At 51.0% G+C, this 20,170-nt stretch overlaps 1 protein-coding gene across 1 annotated transcript in view; it reads left to right on the forward strand.

Moving 5' to 3' along the window:
- Nucleotides 1–20,170, forward strand: part of ARHGAP26 (Rho GTPase activating protein 26) — a 131,772-nt gene that overhangs the window by 4,477 nt on the left and 107,125 nt on the right. The window contains exons 5-10 of the mRNA XM_009285955.2: nt 1,953–2,063; nt 2,884–2,988; nt 3,791–3,920; nt 4,312–4,412; nt 6,980–7,074; nt 16,300–16,378. Coding sequence (XP_009284230.1) covers nt 1,953–2,063; nt 2,884–2,988; nt 3,791–3,920; nt 4,312–4,412; nt 6,980–7,074; nt 16,300–16,378 — 621 coding nt within the window. The remainder of the gene's footprint in view (nt 1–1,952; nt 2,064–2,883; nt 2,989–3,790; nt 3,921–4,311; nt 4,413–6,979; nt 7,075–16,299; nt 16,379–20,170) is intronic.

The following is a 20,170-nucleotide window of genomic DNA, read 5'->3' on the forward strand; positions in this document are numbered from 1 at the left end:
GTGCCGGATGCGGTTCGGGGTGCAGGCCCTGGCTGTGTGTGGGATGCGGTGCTGGGTGCAGGCGGTGGCTGCGTGCGGGATGCTGTGTGGGGTGCAGGCCCTGGCCGTGTGTGGGATGCTGTACGGGATGCGGCTGCCGGTGCATGTTGAGCAGCGCTGGCGGCTGGTGCCATCTGCTGGCATTTTCCACCCCGAACTTTGACTTCGGCTTTTGCGGCGAAGGCAGGAGGCTGGAGCCAGCTGGAGCCAGCTCCCAAGTTCAGGTGTTGGGGCTTTTTCCCCTGGGGCACTAGGAAGCATACACTGGTCTTGGTGGCTCGAGCTCCACCGAGGAGGGGGTGCCTTTGAAAGAGCAGTCCAGCGTGTAGGTTGTGAAATGTGGATGTGGCATCCAGCGGCGTGTGGGAGTGCTCGCCCTGTCCGGCACCTCCCCTGGGGCTGCCCGCCGTGGTCCCTGCCTGCCAAGGGGCTTTCTGGGCAGGGGACCGCAACTGCGGCAGAAGTGCATGGGAAAGGTGCTGATGGGATGGTAGCGTTTTAGAAAAGTTACCACACACCACCCGTTCATGAGCAGTCTGAAGCTTCACTAGATGCCCTGATGTCCTAAGAGAAGAGCGTTTGTGTCCAGGAGATTTAGTGTTTTATATTTCCTAACCTCCTCTTGGTGTCTACATCTGGAGGGTGATAGCGGCCACATGTGCAACTGCTGCGGCGAGGTGGGGAGAGGAGGAAACCATGGGAATTCTATTCTGCTTTGGCTGTTGACCAATTAAATAACACACAGAGTCTAATCTGCCGTTAAACTCCTGGCAAAGTTATTTGATTGCATCATATTTTCTGCTTTTCAGAACTCAGTTTGCTAAATACCTCAGCCTGCTCACCATGGGCACACAGCACAAATGCTGGTGGCAGGTCATGGGGAAAATGGGCCATTTCACAGCTGTGTCACACACAAAATCAGGAGTAAGCTGCTGTTCAAATGCAAGCAGGTATTTGCCAGCTGGGTTTTGCAGAGTGCGGGAGCGGCCTTATGTCCAGCCCTGATGGGATGTATGGTACAGCATATCCTCCTCCCTGGAGGTCCGGCTCTGCCCTGGGCACAGCGAGGGTCACGCTGGCAAGGGCACCCCGTCGTCCTCAGTCGGGACAGAGGAATTTGCCTCCTGTTGAGCAGTGACTCGATGGCAGCTTGTGTTGGGGGTGAGCCTCTTCGACCAGCTGAGTTTACTGGTGCTGAGGTCAGAGGGATGGTGGGTCACCCAGACCGACCTCCCTGTGGGCACCGCTGGCATCGGTGACGCCCAGGTTGCTCTACACAAAGTGTCGCTTGCAAATGTAGCAGCAATGTGTGCTGGGGATGGCAGCCCGGGGATACCCGTGTCCCTCACCCCGCTTCCAGTGCAGCAGCTCTGCTCCATATGCATGGCAAGGTTATTTTTACGCGCTGGGGTTGGGCCATATCCCTATTTTTGCTCACTTGGGCATTACCTGCAAAGCAGAGGGGATTTGCTGTCTGCTGATCCACTGAAGTGACACGCTTGCTGGAGAGGGTGGTGGGGCACGTGGACTGCCCGGTTCGGCCCCAGGATGCTTCGGGCAGTCTCCCGTTGTGGTGCTTTCCAGAAAGTGGAGAATTGCCTTTTATTGTCAAGTACGCAGCAACTTCTCATTTTTCTCGCTTCTAATGCGTGCTTTTCTACACAGCTGTCAGGGAGGTGAGAACATGAGTCATCAAAAACATTTTTTTCAGCTGAAGAAAGAGCCTGTTCATGTGAATCAGGTTTATATTTAATCGCTGTGCCATCTGTCCAGCCCTGGACTGGGGTCTGAAGCTGAATTTGTTCTGCATGGGCAAGTTCCCATTAGACCCAGATGTCCTCTAGTCACAAGGCCAAGTGGTCCCACTCTGTAGTGACTTCGTATTTCCTCTTTAATCTCTCTGGCGCTTGCAGGCAGACAGCCAGGTGGACCTGGTTCGGCAGCATTTCTACGAAGTCTCCCTGGAGTATGTCTTCAAGGTGCAAGAGGTCCAGGAGAGGAAGATGTTTGAGTTCGTGGAACCTGTAAGTGAGTGCTCAAGCTGCCTCAGCCTGCAAAAAATGGGGGAGCAGGGGCTTGGGGAGAGCGGGGCTGCGGCCCGCAGATCTCGAAGGGAGATCTGGAGGGAGAAAGCACCCGTGTGAACTCCGGGGCGCGGCGCCATTAGCTCAGCGGCCACGTGCATGCCAGAAACATTCCATTTTTGATTCTGCGGACATCTCTGTCGTGGTGGGCTGAACTGTGGGGCCTGCCGGCAATTAAAAGAAAAATAGGCTTGATTGGGGAAAAAAACAAACCTGTAACGTTCACAAGGGAAAATGAGTGCAGGACTGACAGAAATAGAAAAAAAAAAAAGAGTTTTCTAAGGTCTGCCTTTGCTCAGGTGCTGAGTCCTTTAAAGCTCCTCTGGGAAGCGCCAAACCTCCCTGGCTCTTTGCAAAGGTAATTCCTGCTGAGAGAAGAGTAACTCGGGGTTGGGAGAGGCACAACGCAGGGAATGGCAGCGTGCTGCCTGCTCTTCCTCCTGGCTCCTTCCTACACCTGCTGGCTCTGCTCTCAGTGACCCCAGGGCTTCAGTGATGCAGGGAGCGGGCACAGAGGGGGCGAGGGGTCCTGGTGCGAGGGCTTGGCTTGGCTTTGGGGGAGGAAAACACAGATTCGGCTTTGGGGTCTGTTCAGAGGAGGTTTTGAAAGTGAAACAAGGAACAGGGCATCTTCCTAGGGACTGCCAGCAAGCCCCTCTGCCCCCGGGGCGCTGCAGGGATGCTTCCCCTCCGCAGCAGTTGCTCTGAAAGCGTCTGTGGGTCTCTACTGACCATCTTGATTCGTTTTACCCCGATGCAGCTGCTGGCCTTTCTGCAGGGGCTTTTCACCTTCTACCACCACGGCTACGAGCTCGCAAAGGACTTCAGCGATTTCAAGACAGAGCTGACAATCAGCATCCAGAACGTAAGTGTGCCACATGCCCATGCCACTGTGCCATGTGCCCATCGCCGTGACTGTCCTGCAGAGCAAAATAACACTTTTTGATATATTTTAATAAAGGTTTTATTCTCCTTTGTTTGTGTGCCATCAAGCAAAGGCTTTGACTGTGTCATTGAAAGCAAGTCCTTTTTTGTAAATAACACTAGATCGTATACACAGCCTACATGGCAGTTCATTCCCTACGGCATACCAAACGCAGAGGCCCAGCTTCCCCAGGAGTCAGCCAGCAGGCAGACGTTGTTGCGCGCCCTGTGATTTTAGTGAGTGTTTCAAACCGTTTTGCAAGTGTTTCAAAGCACTGTTTGTTCTGGGAAGCGCAGCACTTTTTCCCGTCCCAATCTCCGGGCTGTGGAGCGGAGCCCTTCTGCTGTCTGTGGCCATGGCCAGTGTGCGGTTGGTGCCCACACGTCGGATGTGTGTGAGGGCTTTGGCATGCTGGCGTTGCAGCTTTGCTTTCCTCTCTTGTTATAAAATTACCCTTTTTCTCCCAGGGATGCAGACTGGTTTCATTCTTTTGAAACAATTTTTCACAAAACTCATAATACAAACATCTTGCCAATTGTCATAATATTTTTCTTTTAGCTTAAATCCAGGCCCAGGAGGAAAACCTGCCCTGTGGCTGACAGTGGGCTCCCCTGGTCCCATTTCCCACACGGGCTGTAGTGACCCAGCTCTGGGGTCCCACCCCTGCGTGGTGCCTCCTTGCTGCAGAGGAGGCCACGTTGGGTCCACACATTGGAGAAGGCATTCCTGTTTTAATTTGCAGACAAGAAATCGTTTTGAAGGAACAAGGTCAGAAGTTGAATCTTTGATGAAGAAGATGAAGGAGAATCCTCACGAGCACAAAAACATCAGCCCTTACACGATGGAGGGTTATCTCTACGTGCAGGAGAAACGTACGTGCCGGGGCAGCAGAGCTGCCTGCCAGGGCAATGCAGCAAGTGGGCGCCTGGGAAGGTGGTTTATCAGGGTGTGGGGCATGAAGGCTAATTCAGCAGGCTACAAAATCCGTGAAAGAGAGGGATTGGCCCAATGGGTGGGATATTAAGGTGGGAATGTGGGAGCCAGGTTCTCACTGGGAGGGAGGATCACTGCCAGTGCCTGATAGAAGTCTTTCCCCTGAACAGGAGGGGGGTAATAATGCTTAATCCACTTGCGAAGTCCAACAAGAACCGTAGGTACAGAAATCTGTCTCATGTTAAATGATTGTTAAACGTAACAGGTTATTAATGGGAGGGCACTGAAACTCTACTAGTTCTGGAAATAAAAACTGCATTTGCTTTATAGGTCACTTTGGGACTTCCTGGGTGAAGCATTACTGCACGTACCAGAGGGAATCAAAGCGGATCACGATGGTGCCGTTTGACCAGAAATCTGGAGGAAAAGGGGTGAGTGCCGACAGGCAGCAGGACTGCGTCCTGGGGGTCTCTGCCGGGGAGCACTGCGGAGCTGCCGGCTGCACGCTCTTCCGGTGCTCAAACTGAACCATTTTTAGCAAGGTGACACAAATGCAAGTGAAGTGGGTCAGATTCATTCCAGGCTGAGCAGGTGCCACATGGGGAATTAACTCTGCACCTTGTTTAAAAAAACAAGGCAAGAAAACCCCCAAAGCCCACAGATCTTTGGAAACTGTCAGCTGTGCTGAGAGCAGAGCTGGTTTCCCAAGTGGGTAGAGCCCCTTGGACTCTGCTCTGTTTCATGCTTCAGCTCCATCATCCAGGCCGGTGTCTGCACACAGCTATTTGTAAGGACAAGTTTGCAGCAGCTGCATCTGGGCTAAGACTGGGTCTTTTGCCTCTTGCTTTTAGGTCTGTCCTTTATTTACTTATTTCTGTTTGTAAAAGGAGAGACCTTTAAAAGCTGAAGCATGTGCAGTTTCATCTTCGGTTCCACTCCCGCTGTTTCTGGCGATGCCGGGCACACGGTGGGTCATGCATCTGCACTGTGCCCTGCAAGGCTGTGGCTGTTTCCGTGGGTGGAGGTGGTGGTTGGGGCTGGGAGCGGAGTGGAGTTGTGCCACACGCACCCACCACGCTCCAGCTCCATGGGTGCCTGCTCCCCAGTCCCTAGTTCCTGCTCCAAGGCCCGGAGAAGAGAACCCTTTCATTATTTTCCTCCTTCCCCAATGCCTATGACTTGGCCAGTGAAGTTGTTTTGTTTTAGACAGAGCCACAGGAGAGCCTGGAGCTCCCCTTGGGCCCGAGGGGGTGTGGAGGAGCAGGGGGAGCCATGGGTGTGGGGTGTGGGGGGCCAGCGCACACCATGTGCCCCACTGCTCCCCGGGCAGCGTAAGTCCAGCTGTAGCCGGGACTGGCTTTGCTCTTCTATACAGCAGGAACAATAGACCCCCTCTCCCGGGAGCGTTCCAGGGTGGGGCCGTTTGCAAACATTATCCCCTTGCAGGGGAGTGCCTCGGGCAGCTGGACAGGCTGCCGCACGGCTCCCTGCTGGCAAAGGGAGCCAGCCGTGGGGAGGGCAACTTTTAAAATTAATTTCCTCTTGCCTCGGAGCATCTTCATTATAATTCAGCATTAAAATGTCCCAGCCCTGTAATCATCAGCTGCTGCACTGTGTTTCATGTGGTCTTTTCCCATTTCACGGCTTCCCCTGCAACCTGGGGCGCAGGCGCTGTTGACACAGCTGTGTTGCCCTTCTCACGCAGGGCGGGAGCCCTGCTCTGGTGTGCCATGCCAGCCACTGCGCTGGTGGGGCTGTTTGCAGGTCTCGTGGCTTGCACGATCCTGGCATGAAACGCTGCCCATGCTGGGGCAGCTCTATCTGGGCTGCAGAGTCTATCAGTGATGACTGGCATGGGCGTCGGAGTGTGGAGCAGCCCAGGGGCTTGTGGCCGCGCTGCTGGCCATTTCGGGGTCTGGCTGGAGTAGGCGCCAAGTGACAGGCAATGTCAGTGCTGCATGAGGCGACCCATCGCTCGTGGGTCACAAAGGACAGTGCGCGTGGTATCAGCCCCTCGTGAACGTGCCTCGGGCTGTGGCTGGAGCTGGATGTTAGTGGGTTTGAAGCGGGGGTGCTCCCTGAATACTGTACGGGGAGTTCGGCAGCTCGGGAGCAGCCTTGTGCCAGCAGCAGGCCAGGCTGGGGAGGACCAGGTGCAGGAAGCCTCTGCTGAACCCTGGGGAGAAGCCCTGCAGGGATCTCTCTCACGTCTGTCTTCCTGGGTCTGTTCTGGGTCCCTAAATATGTTTCCTGGAAAAATGGTGATGTCAGGGAACAGGATGGTCAGCCAAGGTGTCATCAAGAACAGCACAGAGAGCACAGAAAAGTGGCCATCTCCAGGAACTCGTTCAGAATTCATTTTCTATTGAGTCATCAGTGGATTTTAAAAATTGCAGAAGGAGAAATGTCTGTGCTGGCAGGGGCTGAGCAGGGTTGTTGTCCTCCAGCAGAGGACAGCAGTGCACGCGGATCCTGCCGGATCGCTGCTCGGCGTGTGGAAATCCAGTACAACTTGGATGCAGATGCCTGGATGGGAGAATGGTTCTGTCGTTGCTTTGTTATATAATAAACATTTTAAGACATGTTTGCTCCCGTTAAGAGTTCTCATGTGCAGAATGATGCCAAAAATGCGGCCTGCAGTGAAAATTGACAGCCAGGTCTATGATGCATTGTTCAGCAATGGAAAATAAAGCTGACTTTGTCCAAAAGTTGTGGTCCAACACAACTGAAGCATGGGTCACGTGATGCTTAATGCACAAATTTAATCATGTGCGTTCAGAAAGGAAGGCTCCTCGTGAAAGATTTTGGACTAAACATGGTTGCAAGGGTGAAAAGACAAGTCCTCACGTCAGATATATAAATACGTATTTCTAGCAGGCTGATACGGCCAAATCCCCCCAGGTTTGAACATGTTCATTAGAAGCGCAGTGGGTGCTGGGGACAGGCACACGGTTGGTTGATTGTTCTCAGCCTTATCTGCAATTTTGTCTCTTCTCAGGGAGAAGATGAAGCTGTTATCCTCAAATCTTGCACACGGCGGAAAACCGACTCAATTGAGAAGAGGTTTTGCTTTGATGTGGAAGCTGTCGATCGGTGAGTGCCAAGGGGCGTCGCAGCCTTGGCGTACCTGCAGCCCGGGTCGCCGAAAGGATGCACACGCCGGGGTTTACGCTAGCCGTGCATAGGGAAAGGTTGCACTCATCTGTACTTGGCTTTCCTGGGTAGTTCTTGTGCAGTTTCCATGTTTCTCCTGTCCTTTAGTCATACCCTCCGTGAATGGAAAGTGTTAGTCCATGGAAATGCACTCTCCCTGGTGCTTCTAGCCAGGTGCTCTCCGTATATTGAGTTAGTGCTTCGGTTTACAAGGTGCCGAGTTTACTCAAGTCTCTCAAACTTTAATGGTGTTTTAGCACTTCTGCAGTCTCTGGCCATGTAAGGTAAATGGTTGCAAGTATGGAAAAGATGCTCTGTGGGTGTTTTGGCAGGGATATGATGCCTCTTTCCAGCATTGGGTATGTGTTGGAATAACTACAGCTTTTGTGCTGGAGAGTGGCTGTTGCTGGTCCGCTATGGATGGGCGGTAATGGAAGTCCGGCTTGCACCTCTGGGCACTTTACATTCACTTCTTTTTCCTAAAGGAGTAAAATGCTTTCTGATGTGATTTATCACGTAGCAGCTGAACCAGATGTATGTGTGGATTCAATCTATAGCACCTAGGAATGAAAGCCTGTTATCATATCTAATTAGCATCATGCATGGCTTACATATATAAACAGGAAAACCAGGCTGGGGTTGCTATTCCAAGTGGTATTAGTCACTGCCTCCTATCTTCCTCGCTGCAGGAAGTTTACATGGTTTAGAAAAGCTCGATCCAAAGTCACTGAATGTCTGTGCCCTCCCAGTTGTGTGCCTGTTCATGTTCCAGCTGTCCTCCCCTCCACTGGCCACTGCGGGAATGCCCAGGAGGTCTTGGGGAAAACCCGAGTTCATCAAAACCCAAGGTGTTGAATAACGCTGGAATACCTCGTGGTACCTCTCCCTGCCCAGCCTGTGCTTCCGCAGCGTTTCGGTGCCAGCCCCTCTCGCTGCCAGCCCAGGGCAGGGAGGGGTTGGGGTGATGGAGCTCTGCCTGTGTTGGCTCAGGGATAGGATAACCCTGGGGCTGCCTCCCGCTCTCTGTAACTACGCTTTCCTCCAGAAAGCTGGAGTATTTCTGCTGACGTGTTTGGTTTTTTTTTTTTTTTTTTTCCTATGCCCTGAGGATTTTTTTTTTTAAAATGTGAAAATCAAAATAAAACTGGGAGGAGGAGAAGCCAGCCACCACAATAGCTTTCTTCTGCAGCATGTTCAGAGGCAGCTGAACCTTCCCTTGATGTCTGGAGCCTGCTAGGCATGGGATCAAGAGCTACTCCAGAAATATGCCTGCTGAATGTAAATAATGGCAGGGGAGTGGCAAAGGCGGGGAAACCTGAGAAATTGCTCATTTCATGTACACATTCCTGTTGCAAGAGATTGCCTCTGCCTGAGAGGACAGCGAGAGCAGAAAACATGAAATAAAAGGCTGGCTTTCCGCCCAGTATACAGGCAACTCTGCATATTTTTGGTATCAGAATTTGTCATTAGTTGTCTAAAATAATGGTTATTTCCAAAATAGTTAAGCTAAGAGGAAGAGGAGGCAACAGGTTTTGCCATGGCCAAAAGAGTGTGATGTGCCCACTCTGTCTCCCCCTCCCCGGGATAGTCATGCTGAGCGTTGGGAGATCTGGGCACCATCAGGGCTTCAGGTGACGCTGTCGAGGCCAGGATTTGCTGGAGATCACCTTCACCTTGCCCAGCACTCGTGATTTGGCCTGTTTTACAAAGCGGTGCGTATCGAGGAATGGTTTCCTTGCCAGCCCGGGATTATCGGGGATTGGCAGAGCGTGGGTGCCACCCTGCAGCCGTCCTGCCAGAGCCTGGCCTGGCTTCGCCGCGTGGCCCTGAGGACACGGGTGATCTGGAGCTCCTTGTGCAGAGGCGCCCGGTCGCAGCCGGAGGTGCTGGGGCTCACCTGGGCACCGTGGGGAGGGAGAACCGTGCCCACTGCTCGGGAGGTCAGCCAGGCTCGGGCAGCAGGAAGATAACGCCTTCGGAGGCATTGCTTTCCATTTCGTGCTGGAGGAGATCAGCTCTGGCTTAAGGACCCGAGCACAGGCAAAAACTTCAGCCCACACTCTCCACCCAAGTCCGCTGACCGCAAATGATAGGCTATCTTTGACCAAAGGCTAGCTGGAGCGGTGTCTGTGTCTGTTTTTGCAGAATGGAGAAGGCTGATTTGTGTAGTGGGCTTTTTGTCTTGGGCTGGGGTTTTTTTGCCTTTTTTTGGTGGTTTTTTATTGTCTCTACTAATAGAGAAGTTAGAAACTTGATGTCTTGTTCTTTAGCCCCACGCAGGAAGTCTGGACATGATTAAGGCAAACATCCCCAAGATGCTTCTCTGTCTCACACGTACTGTGTTTTGACTTACAGCAGTTTTCCCCTTTCTTTTCTGTATGCAACTTGTAAATGAAAATTAGACTTGTAAGCCATGTCCAGCAAGAGTCAAGTATCTTGTAAGTGATAGGTGCATGCAGTCGCCTTTTATTAAGCCAGCCCAGGAGAACACTGTGATACTGAGAAAACCACGTGCATTTGTGGTGTTCAGAGGTAAGGGTGAGTAACGCCACCGGAGTGTGCTTCTCCTGAAGTTTGAAACTGCCGTTCAAAAGGTTAGCTTGGAAACAGGTGGATTAAGAGAGCAGGAAGATTTTTCTGTACGCATCGCTTGCTTCCTATGGACAATTAAATTGGATTGTCCCTTCCGAAGTATGTGTGGAGCGAGAATACGCTGGGCTGTGTGTGTGCCTTCCTCGGCAAGGACAAGGGCCATTGCTGCACTGCTGTGGGTTTCGGCAGATTTCAGTTTGTGCACCCCCTCTGTTTCTTTCCAGATACACATCGCGTTGGTGTTCGGTCAGCTTTTCTGGGCTATCTGCTGCGGGCCCCTCCAGAGCAGTGTCACGCGCTAGGGTTCCACAGGCTCCGGGTTGAAACCTGTGATTGTGCAACGCTCAAAGCCCATTGATGTCTCCAGCGGTGCTGCATAGGTGATGCATCGCTGCCTCCCAGCATTTGTGTCCAAAACATCTCTTGCTGCTGCAACAGATTACACTTAAATAACCTTGCAAAGGCACCTGCAAGCCGGCGTCCCCCGTTGGGCTCTGCAGTGGGTGCAGGTAGCCCGTGCTCCGCTGCGGTGTTGCTCTGTGGCTTTCAGTGAGTTACTTGCGTGCCTCAGTGCCATGGGGACAGTGTGAAGTCCACTTCCTTCCCAGGCTCTCCTAAAGCATATTCCATCATTTTTTAAGTTCTCTGTGCACAGACTGGCTTAGTTACCAGTTTGTTTTATTATGGCCTGACAAGTTGTGTCCGTGTTACGAACTGGGGTAGGAGGATGAAGCAGCGCCGGCGGGGCTTGGGGCCGGGGTTATCCCTCTGCCTCCTGCTGGAGCTGGCAGCAGAAAACCTGTACGTGGTTAGGGTTTGCTTATGTATCAAATCCCATGCTAACAGCCACGCACACATACAAGTACATACAAGGAAATTTCACTTTCTACTCAAGTATTTTTATCTACTATCGCCATAAAATGTGCATAGCTCTTCAAGCTCTGTCCATACTACCTTGCACGGTGTTGCAGGATGCAGTATAATCCCAGTGTTGTGGTGCTGACACAGACACAGGAGCGAGGGGACCATGCTCAAGCTCCTGGTTTGCCGTACAGCCTAGAGGTGGCAGCCTCGGCTGGGTCTTCCCCGGTTACTTTCATCGGCACAGAAATGGGCTTGTTGTCAGCGTTGCATTTTGGGAAACTGGGATACATGCAACATGGGGTGCAGGCTTGGAGCTTTTTAAATAACACCCAGAGAAGCTGTTGCTTGTTACAGGGAGGGGGGGGAATTTCTTTTTTCTCCTGTAAAGATGATTCAGCACTACCGAGCTGAAAACCTTGAGCCTAATCTGTTATGACAACATTGCTTCCTCTCCCTGTTGTCTGATAAGGAGATGCCGAAGTTCTCAATGCTGACTGGAAAGCTGTGGTACAGGTGTTCGTAAGAGGTCTGAGAAATCCCTAACACTGCATTTGCAAATAGTTCTGATTTTCTCTCTGGGAAGTTAGGAGTATTTTATTGCTTTGTTACAGCAAAATTAGCCCCAGAATGGTGTTCTAGTGTCTGGTGGAAATACATTCCCAGTGTGATGGATACTGTGTTTTACTGTTAATGCTCTTTTTTTCTAACTAAACTTATTTGTAGTCTCTGTGCATTAAATGAGTTTTGTAAACAAGGTAAACAGGGATGACAGCCAGTGTCTAACAAAAAGAGTCTTAGGAGGAGGAGTATCTCATTTGGCTGATGACAAAGGCTTTGTAATTTAGGATAATGTAGGTCATTGCTCTGGGCCAGAAGCGAAGTGCTTCTAATACCAATTGGCTTTTATGGGCACAGGAGGTATTCAGAATTTGGGGGTTTTGGTCTCTTAGTCGTTCATAAAGGCGGTAAACCCTGCACGTAATGCCATTCCCCTGGGCTACCGCCTGTGTGTCCCCAAAGTGGCTGGCACCGTGCTCTGTCGGGCTGCGTAATGGTTGGCATCGGGGTGGGTGAGCTGCGATGCACCTGCCCGAGCATTTCCCTGACCAGATGGTTTTCAGTAGGTAGGTTGTTGGCCTTGCTCTGGGTACACACTTTACGGATCCGCATATTTCTTTCTGAGTGCCACCCTGCCTGCGGCCACTTCCCAGCACCGGTGCTGGTTGTGCCGGGGCCGGGCGGCCGGTGGCCACCCCACCTCTGCTGGTGTTCCCCACAGCCGGCCGGCAGCTCTCACCGGCGCTTTGGACAGCACGTGCAATACAACTTGTACTTGTTCCTCTGCGGGTGTTGCCTTTCCAGTGACCTTTTAAACAAAGCAATCCATGGGGTTTTCACAGGCGGGCTGGCAGGGAGCAGATGAAGCTTGTTCCCCCCCGTGGCGGCCACAGAGACCCACGCCAGCCCTTGCCCCTGCAGAGCGTGCTGGCGGCAGTTGTACTGACGGTGCTGTAAGCTTTACACAGGCAAGTGAGACTTTCTGAATTCAGGAACAAAGTCTCCCCCTTGTTTACACCTTTTCTCATCTTCGTTTTGGGGCCACATCTTGCTGCTGGTGCCTGGACCAGTGCTCCATGACTGTGGGGTCCTGTCTGGGGCACGCAGCAGCGCATGGGTACACTGCTCTGCTCAGACTGGGACTTCAAACTTCTCCGTGCACTCAACTCCACTCAGCCCTCGAGACCCTGATATTAATCTGCTCTTATGTTTTTTCATTCAGCAGTTTAGATGGTCTCGCTATGATAAGCTGCTACAGGAGTTGAAAGTTCTTATCTGTTTCTCTTGCTTTCATTATTTGTTTGTTTTTCTGGAAGAAGGAAAAGCTATTGGACTTTCTCATTTTCTCTGCATGCTTAGTCATAGCTCCTTAAACCCAGGCTGTTTTTCACAAAAGCTGAGATATTGAGAAAATTCAAATTTCCTGTGTGGTCTTGTATGGAAAAATCTCTTTAGTTTTTAGATTGTAGCATATTGAAAACATACTTTCTTGTGAAGTGTTTACCATGTTCTACTCTGGTCTCACGCATCCGCTCAGTTTAGGAATGGATTCCTGCTGATCACAAAATGTCCCTTTCCCCCCCTTGCATCCCAGAAGAAGGCAAAAGGTTTTGGTGCCTGGAGGTTGAAATGTATGATGTGGTAATGAATCAGCAGGTCCTTTATCTTGTTTGCCACAACAGTTCACGTTTGTGTATTTTAGACGTCAGATCCAGGAGGGCGTCCTGCTGTCCCAATGCGACAGTCTCGGGGCTGGTTCGGGTGGGCAGACTCACCCGCGTAACGGAGGCTCCTCCAGCGTGTGTCTGTGCGTGCCACATCAGGCTTTGGGAGGGGACGTGAGCTGCCCAACAGCAAAATCTAGCTAAGCTCCAGTATTCAGGATCACTTGTATGTTAGGTGAGGGAACAAAGATAGATAGGTTTTGTTTATCTTTTGGGAAAGGAAGTCAGAGAAGGGCTTTCCCTGTCTCAGGCTCTGCACTGAATAATTGAGATATCTGTAATCTAATGAGCACACTTTTCGAAACGGTTGATCTTCAAGGAAACCCTGTGAAAATGAGGCTGGCTGCAGACAGCGAGTTGAACACGGCTGCATGTTGATAGCATTAGTAGGATGCTGTTTCAGCGCCAGCCATCCTACCTGACTATTAAGCACGTGGTACCCCGTGGGCATCGTCCAAATAAATAATGAATGAGGCGTAATGTGTGGGGTGCGTTTTAAATGCATCACAACCAGGAAGAGGGTTCTGCTCAAGAAAGTGGTGCAATGGATGCCTTGGCAAATGAGCACTGTGGGAAGAAATGCAGAGCTATTTGCAATGTAAATAGGTTTTTAATTCAGTTTCACAGCCCCTCCCCTCATGCTGTTAAGTAAGTTTGACTTCGAAGTGAAGCCCGAAGAGTTGTTATCTGCTCAAAGACAGAACTAACATTTTCATGTTATCACCTTTTTGCCCTGTGCGTGAGGGAACCTGGCACGACAGATAGTAGTATTGTCTCCCTAGGAGCTCGTCGCTTCGCTGGGAGTCCAGTGCCGAGTTTAACACAAATGAACGATTTAAATTTCTTTGTTTTAATGTCTTGGCTAAAGAGACAGAAATCCCAATATTTCCTTTTCCCGTGTCTCCCTAGTTGAGCTAGAGCCCTTCCAGGGCTTTCTGCCTGGGATATCTGTGCCTTCAGCAGCAGCTTGCTTTAAACTCAGACTTAAGCCCTGGCTGAAAGGGGGTGCAGCTGAGACCTGCAGTCACCCAAGGAAAAGCCCGCTCCTGCCATGGGGGAAGGGTTTGCTGTCAGCCTGTAGCCGGTGCCACTGCAGCTCCTCAGCTACCAGGGACTACTCTTGAATCGCTTTGTCTCTGCACAACAAGGAACTTTGTTCAGTGTTTTGAAAATATTTGGCATTGAATGTTTTCTTTCTCAAATGGGGCTATGGTTAGGTGGTTTCCTCTTCCCTTCGAAATGAGTAAACTTCCAAACCACTAAGCTGGTGAGTATTGACTGACTCACCAATGGGATTAGCGGAGATCAAACACATTATGTCTGGTTTACTTGGACCTGGGCTTGTTGCAAGCCTGAATGCACGGCTTCCGCTGGTGAAACAGTGCTAAGCTGCTGTATGTGTGCCGAAAGCCAACTGTTGGGTTGGTTGGATGGGGAGCGGAGTTAGGGAGAAGGGTTAATCCTTTGTTCCTTGCCCATATGTACCACAGAAGCGACAGAAAATGGGTCAAACCCACCAGTATGAGAGCACCTGTTAATGTTTTCTTTTCTAACAGAGGATCGGCTCTTACCAAGCACCAAATGACTTTTGCAGAGTGTTGTTGCAGCTCACGTTCTCCTGCTGAATCACTTTTGGGAAGTGCAAGTTAGAAATTACCACTCTTCCCAGGCCTTATCAGTTTTTGAGGATTTAGTACTGAAAAGAGCCTATGTGCTCTGCTGAATGTGGTCTGTAGGTGGTTGGCAGCTCCTGAGGTTAAATTGCTCTTCCCCGCCTTGTGCCACGGCAGCCCGGTGCCCTGCGAGCGGTGATCCTGGCTCTGCGCTGCCTTTCTGGAGCCGCTGCGCTTTGCCATGGATGGGAAGAGCAACGTCAGGTTCTCTGCTGTTGTACTTTTGATGGATGAAACCCCACGAGCATTGCTGCAGAGAGAGCACCAATAACCACCCCAAGCATGCTGTGTCGCGCAGTGCTCTGGCCGTGCCTGCATCTCCCCCGTTGCCAGGGCTTCTGCCTGCTCTCCTCCTGCAGAAATAGCTGCCGCGCTCTGCTAATGCGTCTGAAAATAGCCTGGGAGGAAGTAGAATGACTAGACCAAACAAACAGAATAGATCTCTCACCGAGACTGGGGCCTCTGCCTGGTCCCCCGGGTGCTGTGCGGGCAGCCTGGCCCCGCTGCGGGGTTTGCTGGGAGCGGCAGCAGGGCAAGATGCGACTGCCCCTTCAGAGGCTAGAGACGCGGACCCAAAGGCGCGAGGCTGAGGAGGCATAGGGCTAGCTAGGCTTTTTGTGTCTGGATCTGCTGGCTGCAAGATGAACTGGGATGTTCAGGATGGAAAGCCTGACAGCTTGCAGCCAAGTGAGATGCAGTAAACCGTCAGCCCACGACGAGACCCATGGGAGTACAGCATTGGCTTTCACCCTCTGCGGCACATTCCTCTCTTGTGCAAACACGCAGCCACACCTGAACTTGTGCAAATACTCTCCACCGTGTTAAATCCATTATGACCTTGGTGGTCGTGCTTATCAGAGCTAGATAATTAAGTTTTAACTCCTTGTATGGAAAGGGCAGTCCAGGAGTGGACTTAGGGTCCACTTAGGAGTGGTGGAAGTGGCATTGGCCCTAGGGCGAGGGCTGGACTGGTGTTGTCCCCTGGCTCCCTGTGCTTTGTTTGCAGGCACTTGGGCCTGTTCTTTCCCCTTCTCATTAAAATAAATAAGCAAACGCATTTTTTGGAGGCTGGATTTACAGTGCAGCTCATGGGTTGTTGTGTGTGTAATGGCAGGGGGTGGCAGGACCAGCCGGTGCAGGAGTGAGCACCTGGGGCACCCCAGGATTCCTCGCAGCGCTCCCTTCACAAGGCTGCTGGCAGGGGCACACGGACCAGGATCGCATCGCTGCTATTACCGCATATAACATCAGTGTATGGATGTGGTCAGGGAAATGGTGCAGCCACACTGGCACGAATGTGTCAGGGATGAAATTCTTCACACAATGGAAGGTCCCCCTGGGCGAGCTGGTGCTTGGGGTGGTGGTGGGACGTGGCGGGCTGGGATGCGTGGGCCTCCTGCTTGCTCGGTTGCCTTCCTTGCCTTCTCCTGCTATTGCATGGACGTGCTTAGCCCAAGTGCAGGTGAGTTGTTTGGCTGAAAGCCAGAGGAAGAATTTGGCATCCAGCTCTCTTACACTAAAAACACTGAAAATGTGTGTTGATTGTTAGAGATATCCTCTGCTCATTTGCTGGTCCTGGTTAGGACCTGCAGGGACATCCCTGGAGAGGTCAGGCTGGGCTCAGCCCCGTGCTGCTGGGGCTTGGCTAGGAAGAAGGTTGTCCTCTTTCTCGCACTCTCTCATGGGAAATTTATCTTTGTCATCTTTGTGTTCCATCCTGCAGTTTATTTACGGCATTCCCTTTATCTCCACAGGCCCGGCGTGATTACCATGCAGGCACTTTCAGAAGAGGACCGAAGGCTGTGGATGGAGGCAATGGATGGCCGGGAACCGGTGAGCAGAAATATTAGTGAAAGAGTGTTGGAGAAAATTGTGGAGAGGTTTTTTGTAGCCTGGGGCAGATTGTTTGCTGCAAAGCAGCCTGTCACGCAGCGCCTGCCAGCCGGTGCGAGAGCTGTGTCCGTTGGGCAGCTTGTGCCTTCTGCCAAGAGAATAGTTTAAGCCCTTGGTTAAATATTTGAGGTAATACTGTATCTCCTGTGCTTGAAGGTGCGGTGGAAAGGAGGAGGGTAGGCTTGGCCAGCACAAACACGCTGCTGTGCTGTGCTGAAAGGAAAACATGGCAAAAAGAGCAGTGGAAGAAAATACGCTGTAGATTTCCAGGGCTTTTTGAGTCCTGCAGCTCATCTGGCAGCCGTTTCTGGGTCTTGTAGAGGATTGCAGATTTCGTGTGAGCAGAGGAGTGTAGCCCCTGTTCCCCGTACTCAGCGATAGCCTCCTCGCTGCTGTGCTTGCTCCTGCCGTGCCAAAGCTGCACAGGCTTCCTCACCTCTGGAAGGGATTATGAAGGTTTTCAGAAAACTCATAGTTGTTGGTTTTTTATTTCTTGATGCGTATACAAACTTTACTGCCAAGCTCGAAAAGCTTTGGCTGGTTCTGACTGGGTTCCCTCAGAGGAGTGCTGGTGCGGGCGCTGTGTGTCGGCGGCGCGGTCCTGCCTGGTTTCGGTGTGGCGGCTGTCCAGCAATGAACGGCAAACACAGCACCGCCGAGCAGCCTTTGTATGCAGAGCGAGACTAGGCTGATGAAGGTTTTCAGAAAACTCATAGTTGTTGGTTTTTTATTTCTTGATGCGTATACAAACTTTACTGCCAAGCTCGAAAAGCTTTGGCTGGTTCTGACTGGGTTCCCTCAGAGGAGTGCTGGTGCGGGCGCTGTGTGTCGGCGGCGCGGTCCTGCCTGGTTTCGGTGTGGCGGCTGTGTCCAGCAAAACGGCAAACACAGCACCGCCGAGCAGCCTTTGTATGCAGAGCGAGACTAGGCTGTGGGCCTCTGTGCCTTGGCGTGGCCAAAAGTGTAGCAGGATACGAAGAGAAACTTTGCGGATAGCGAGAGCAGCCAGGGCTGTTACGGGACAGTCCATACATTTTTGGGTAGGTGTCTGCTTCTGGGCTTGAGTCAGGCTCTGGCAGTTGGAGGAGAGTTCATGCGGGGAGCAGAGTGTCCCATCCCAGCACAGCCCCGCTGCCACAGACTGGTATTGATTTGAGCAGATTCCTTCCAAATCCACGAAGAGGCCCTTGTTTGTCAGAAAAAATGTTCATTAAAGCCAGGTGAGACGTGGATACATGCAGGCTGTTCAGTGAATGCTGGAAAGCACTTGCTGGGCTTAGTCAAGCAACTTGCTTTTGAAACGTGCAGTGGTTTGGAGGTCGGGAAGGCTGTGTGTGTGTGAGGGTGCTGCTGTGTATTTCAGGTAAAGCATTTCGTTGTGGATTACAGCGAGGTCTCAGCCTGGAATCATAGATCCTTTGGGTAATTCAGGTAGGACAGGACCTCGGGAGGTTTCTAGTCCAATCTCCTGCTCACAGCAGATTACTCGGGGCACTGTGCGGTTGGGTGCTGAAAACATCTGAGGAAGGCGACTGCTCAGCCTCTCTGGGCTCCAGCTCGGCGGCTTCACCATCCTCCTGGAAGAGTTTCTCCTGATACCCAGTCTGAACCTCTCCTGTTTCAATTTATACCTATTGTCTCTTGTCTTCCCGCCATGCACCGCTGTGAGGAGCCTGGCTCTTTTTTTCTGATGCCTTCCTCGTAGGAAGGGTGCCGTCAGGTCCCCACAAAACTTTTCCTTCTCCAAGCTGAATAAACCCTGCTCCCTAACAGGGCATGTGCTGTGTAGCTTGGACCTACCTCTGATGGTCATCACAGCTCTCTGCCACATTGGTTTCCTCCCTGCAGCAAAATTGTGCTTCTGAGACAAAAATGCTCAGTTACACCTGCAGACATACCATTTCCAAGAACAGGCATTGTGGGACGTGCAGGCACAGAGACAAAAAAGGACTGAATTATGTGCACAGGACAGCCTCTGTTCCCTTTTTCTATTGTGTTGAAAAGGGACCCTTGTTTGGGAGAGCCAGCCTGCTCCTCCACCTTGCCTCTTGACCCGGGTGGCCCTGCCCTGGGGCAGTTTTAGTGGGAAGACATACCAACCTCTCCAGCTCCAGGGTGCAAGCTGTCTTGTTCCCTCCTAAAGTAACCCCTACCTTGATTCTGGTGGCACCTGGAGACAGGATAATATTTTCAATTTCATTAGAAACAAAATGTGCATTCTTTCTCCTAGTCTGAATCAAGCCTTGTCCTCCTTCAGCCTGCTCACCTACTTCCCACTGCCTCACCTCCACTAAGAACTGTTTTTGCAAGGGCGCGAAACCCAGTCACCTGCAACTGGAGCTGCATGAATATGGTCATCCAGTTGCATTTTGACCTGCTGAATTTACCAGGATTTGGCACAACAGCAGAGCCAGTCTGTTAGGATTGGGTTGCAGAAGAGCAGCCAGAGATTTTGTGTGCTTGTAAAGTGCTATAGATGCAAAAGGTGCTATGAAGTAACCAATGCAGGACAGCCTGGATTATCCTGTTTCAGAATCTGGTTACGTGAACTCCTTCAAAAACACACAGGTCTTCGTGCTGCTGCCTGTGTATTTCTATTCTTCCCTATCATGCCCATCAGCTTAGGGTAGTTTGCTAATCCAGCACGTCAAGGATTGTTGCTGCGCATTTATGCAATACCTCATGGCACTTAAATGCTAATGGCGTTTAAACCTGGCCTTCCAGGTGTGGTGCGGGAGCCATGGGAATGAAGCCTGTATGGAAATGGATCCAGGAGGCATTTTACTGATGAAGATGGTGCGTGTTGACAGACAAAGTAGCTCCTTGTCCTCAGTTATCCTCCTCGATCCATCAGAAGGGGAGTTGTTGGTCTGTTCCGTTTGGGTTCTTATCTTGCAACACCAGGGTGTGCGATGTTACCTACTCTGCAGAGATTTCCTTGAGCAAGAGACAAAGATTTAACCTTTGGGCTCCTAGAAACATCCATTCTATGCTTTGACTATATTTTTGTAAGCAAAAAAACCCCTACTGGAAAGAATGTCTGGTTTTCCTTTGATTGGAATATTGAGTGTGGGAAAGTTTGGCACAGTGGGGACAGTAATTCCATGTGCAAATTCAGGCTGTGGAGAGATTGAAGTGGACTGGAGTTTGTTTCTTAATTATAATTAAAAAGCTAAAACCAAATGTTGTATTACATTTTAGTAAGGTCTAAACATAGAATGTGCACTGCATTAGCCAAGACATTTGTCACAACTTGAAAAGATTTATTATATATCTTACAGTCAAAGCAGTCTCCAGATAGCTATCATCAGTCTGTTAACTCTTACCACTTGTTATTAATTTGGCTAAAAACCCCGTGTTGACTTTGGGTTTTCTTTATGTCACAGAGGCTGGAAATAGGAGAAAATACTAACTCTGTAACAGAGCAGTTGCATTCATTTTTGTTGGGATATTCAGGATGTTTCCTATGTTTTTTCTCCTCTGGTGATGCAGTTTGCAAATGTATATGGTGCTGCCCAGAGTGATTCTGAAACTTCGTTGGAGCCTAAGTCGAGAATAAAAGCTGTGTTGGCTCATAGCGGTGGCTGTGGTAGGCTGCAGGATTAAGAGAGGCGCAAATTAGGCTGTTTGCTTTGCGGCAAAGAACTGAACAAGATAAGCATTTTAGCAAGGTTGTGGCTTTGCTTGCCAAGTCTGCAGCGAGCATGCCAGCCAAAAGAGAGATGTTGGTGT

Source organism: Aptenodytes forsteri, unplaced genomic scaffold, assembly GCF_000699145.1.
Source record: "Aptenodytes forsteri isolate BGI_AS27 unplaced genomic scaffold, ASM69914v1 Scaffold54, whole genome shotgun sequence".
Classification (NCBI taxonomy): Eukaryota; Metazoa; Chordata; class Aves; order Sphenisciformes; family Spheniscidae; genus Aptenodytes; species Aptenodytes forsteri.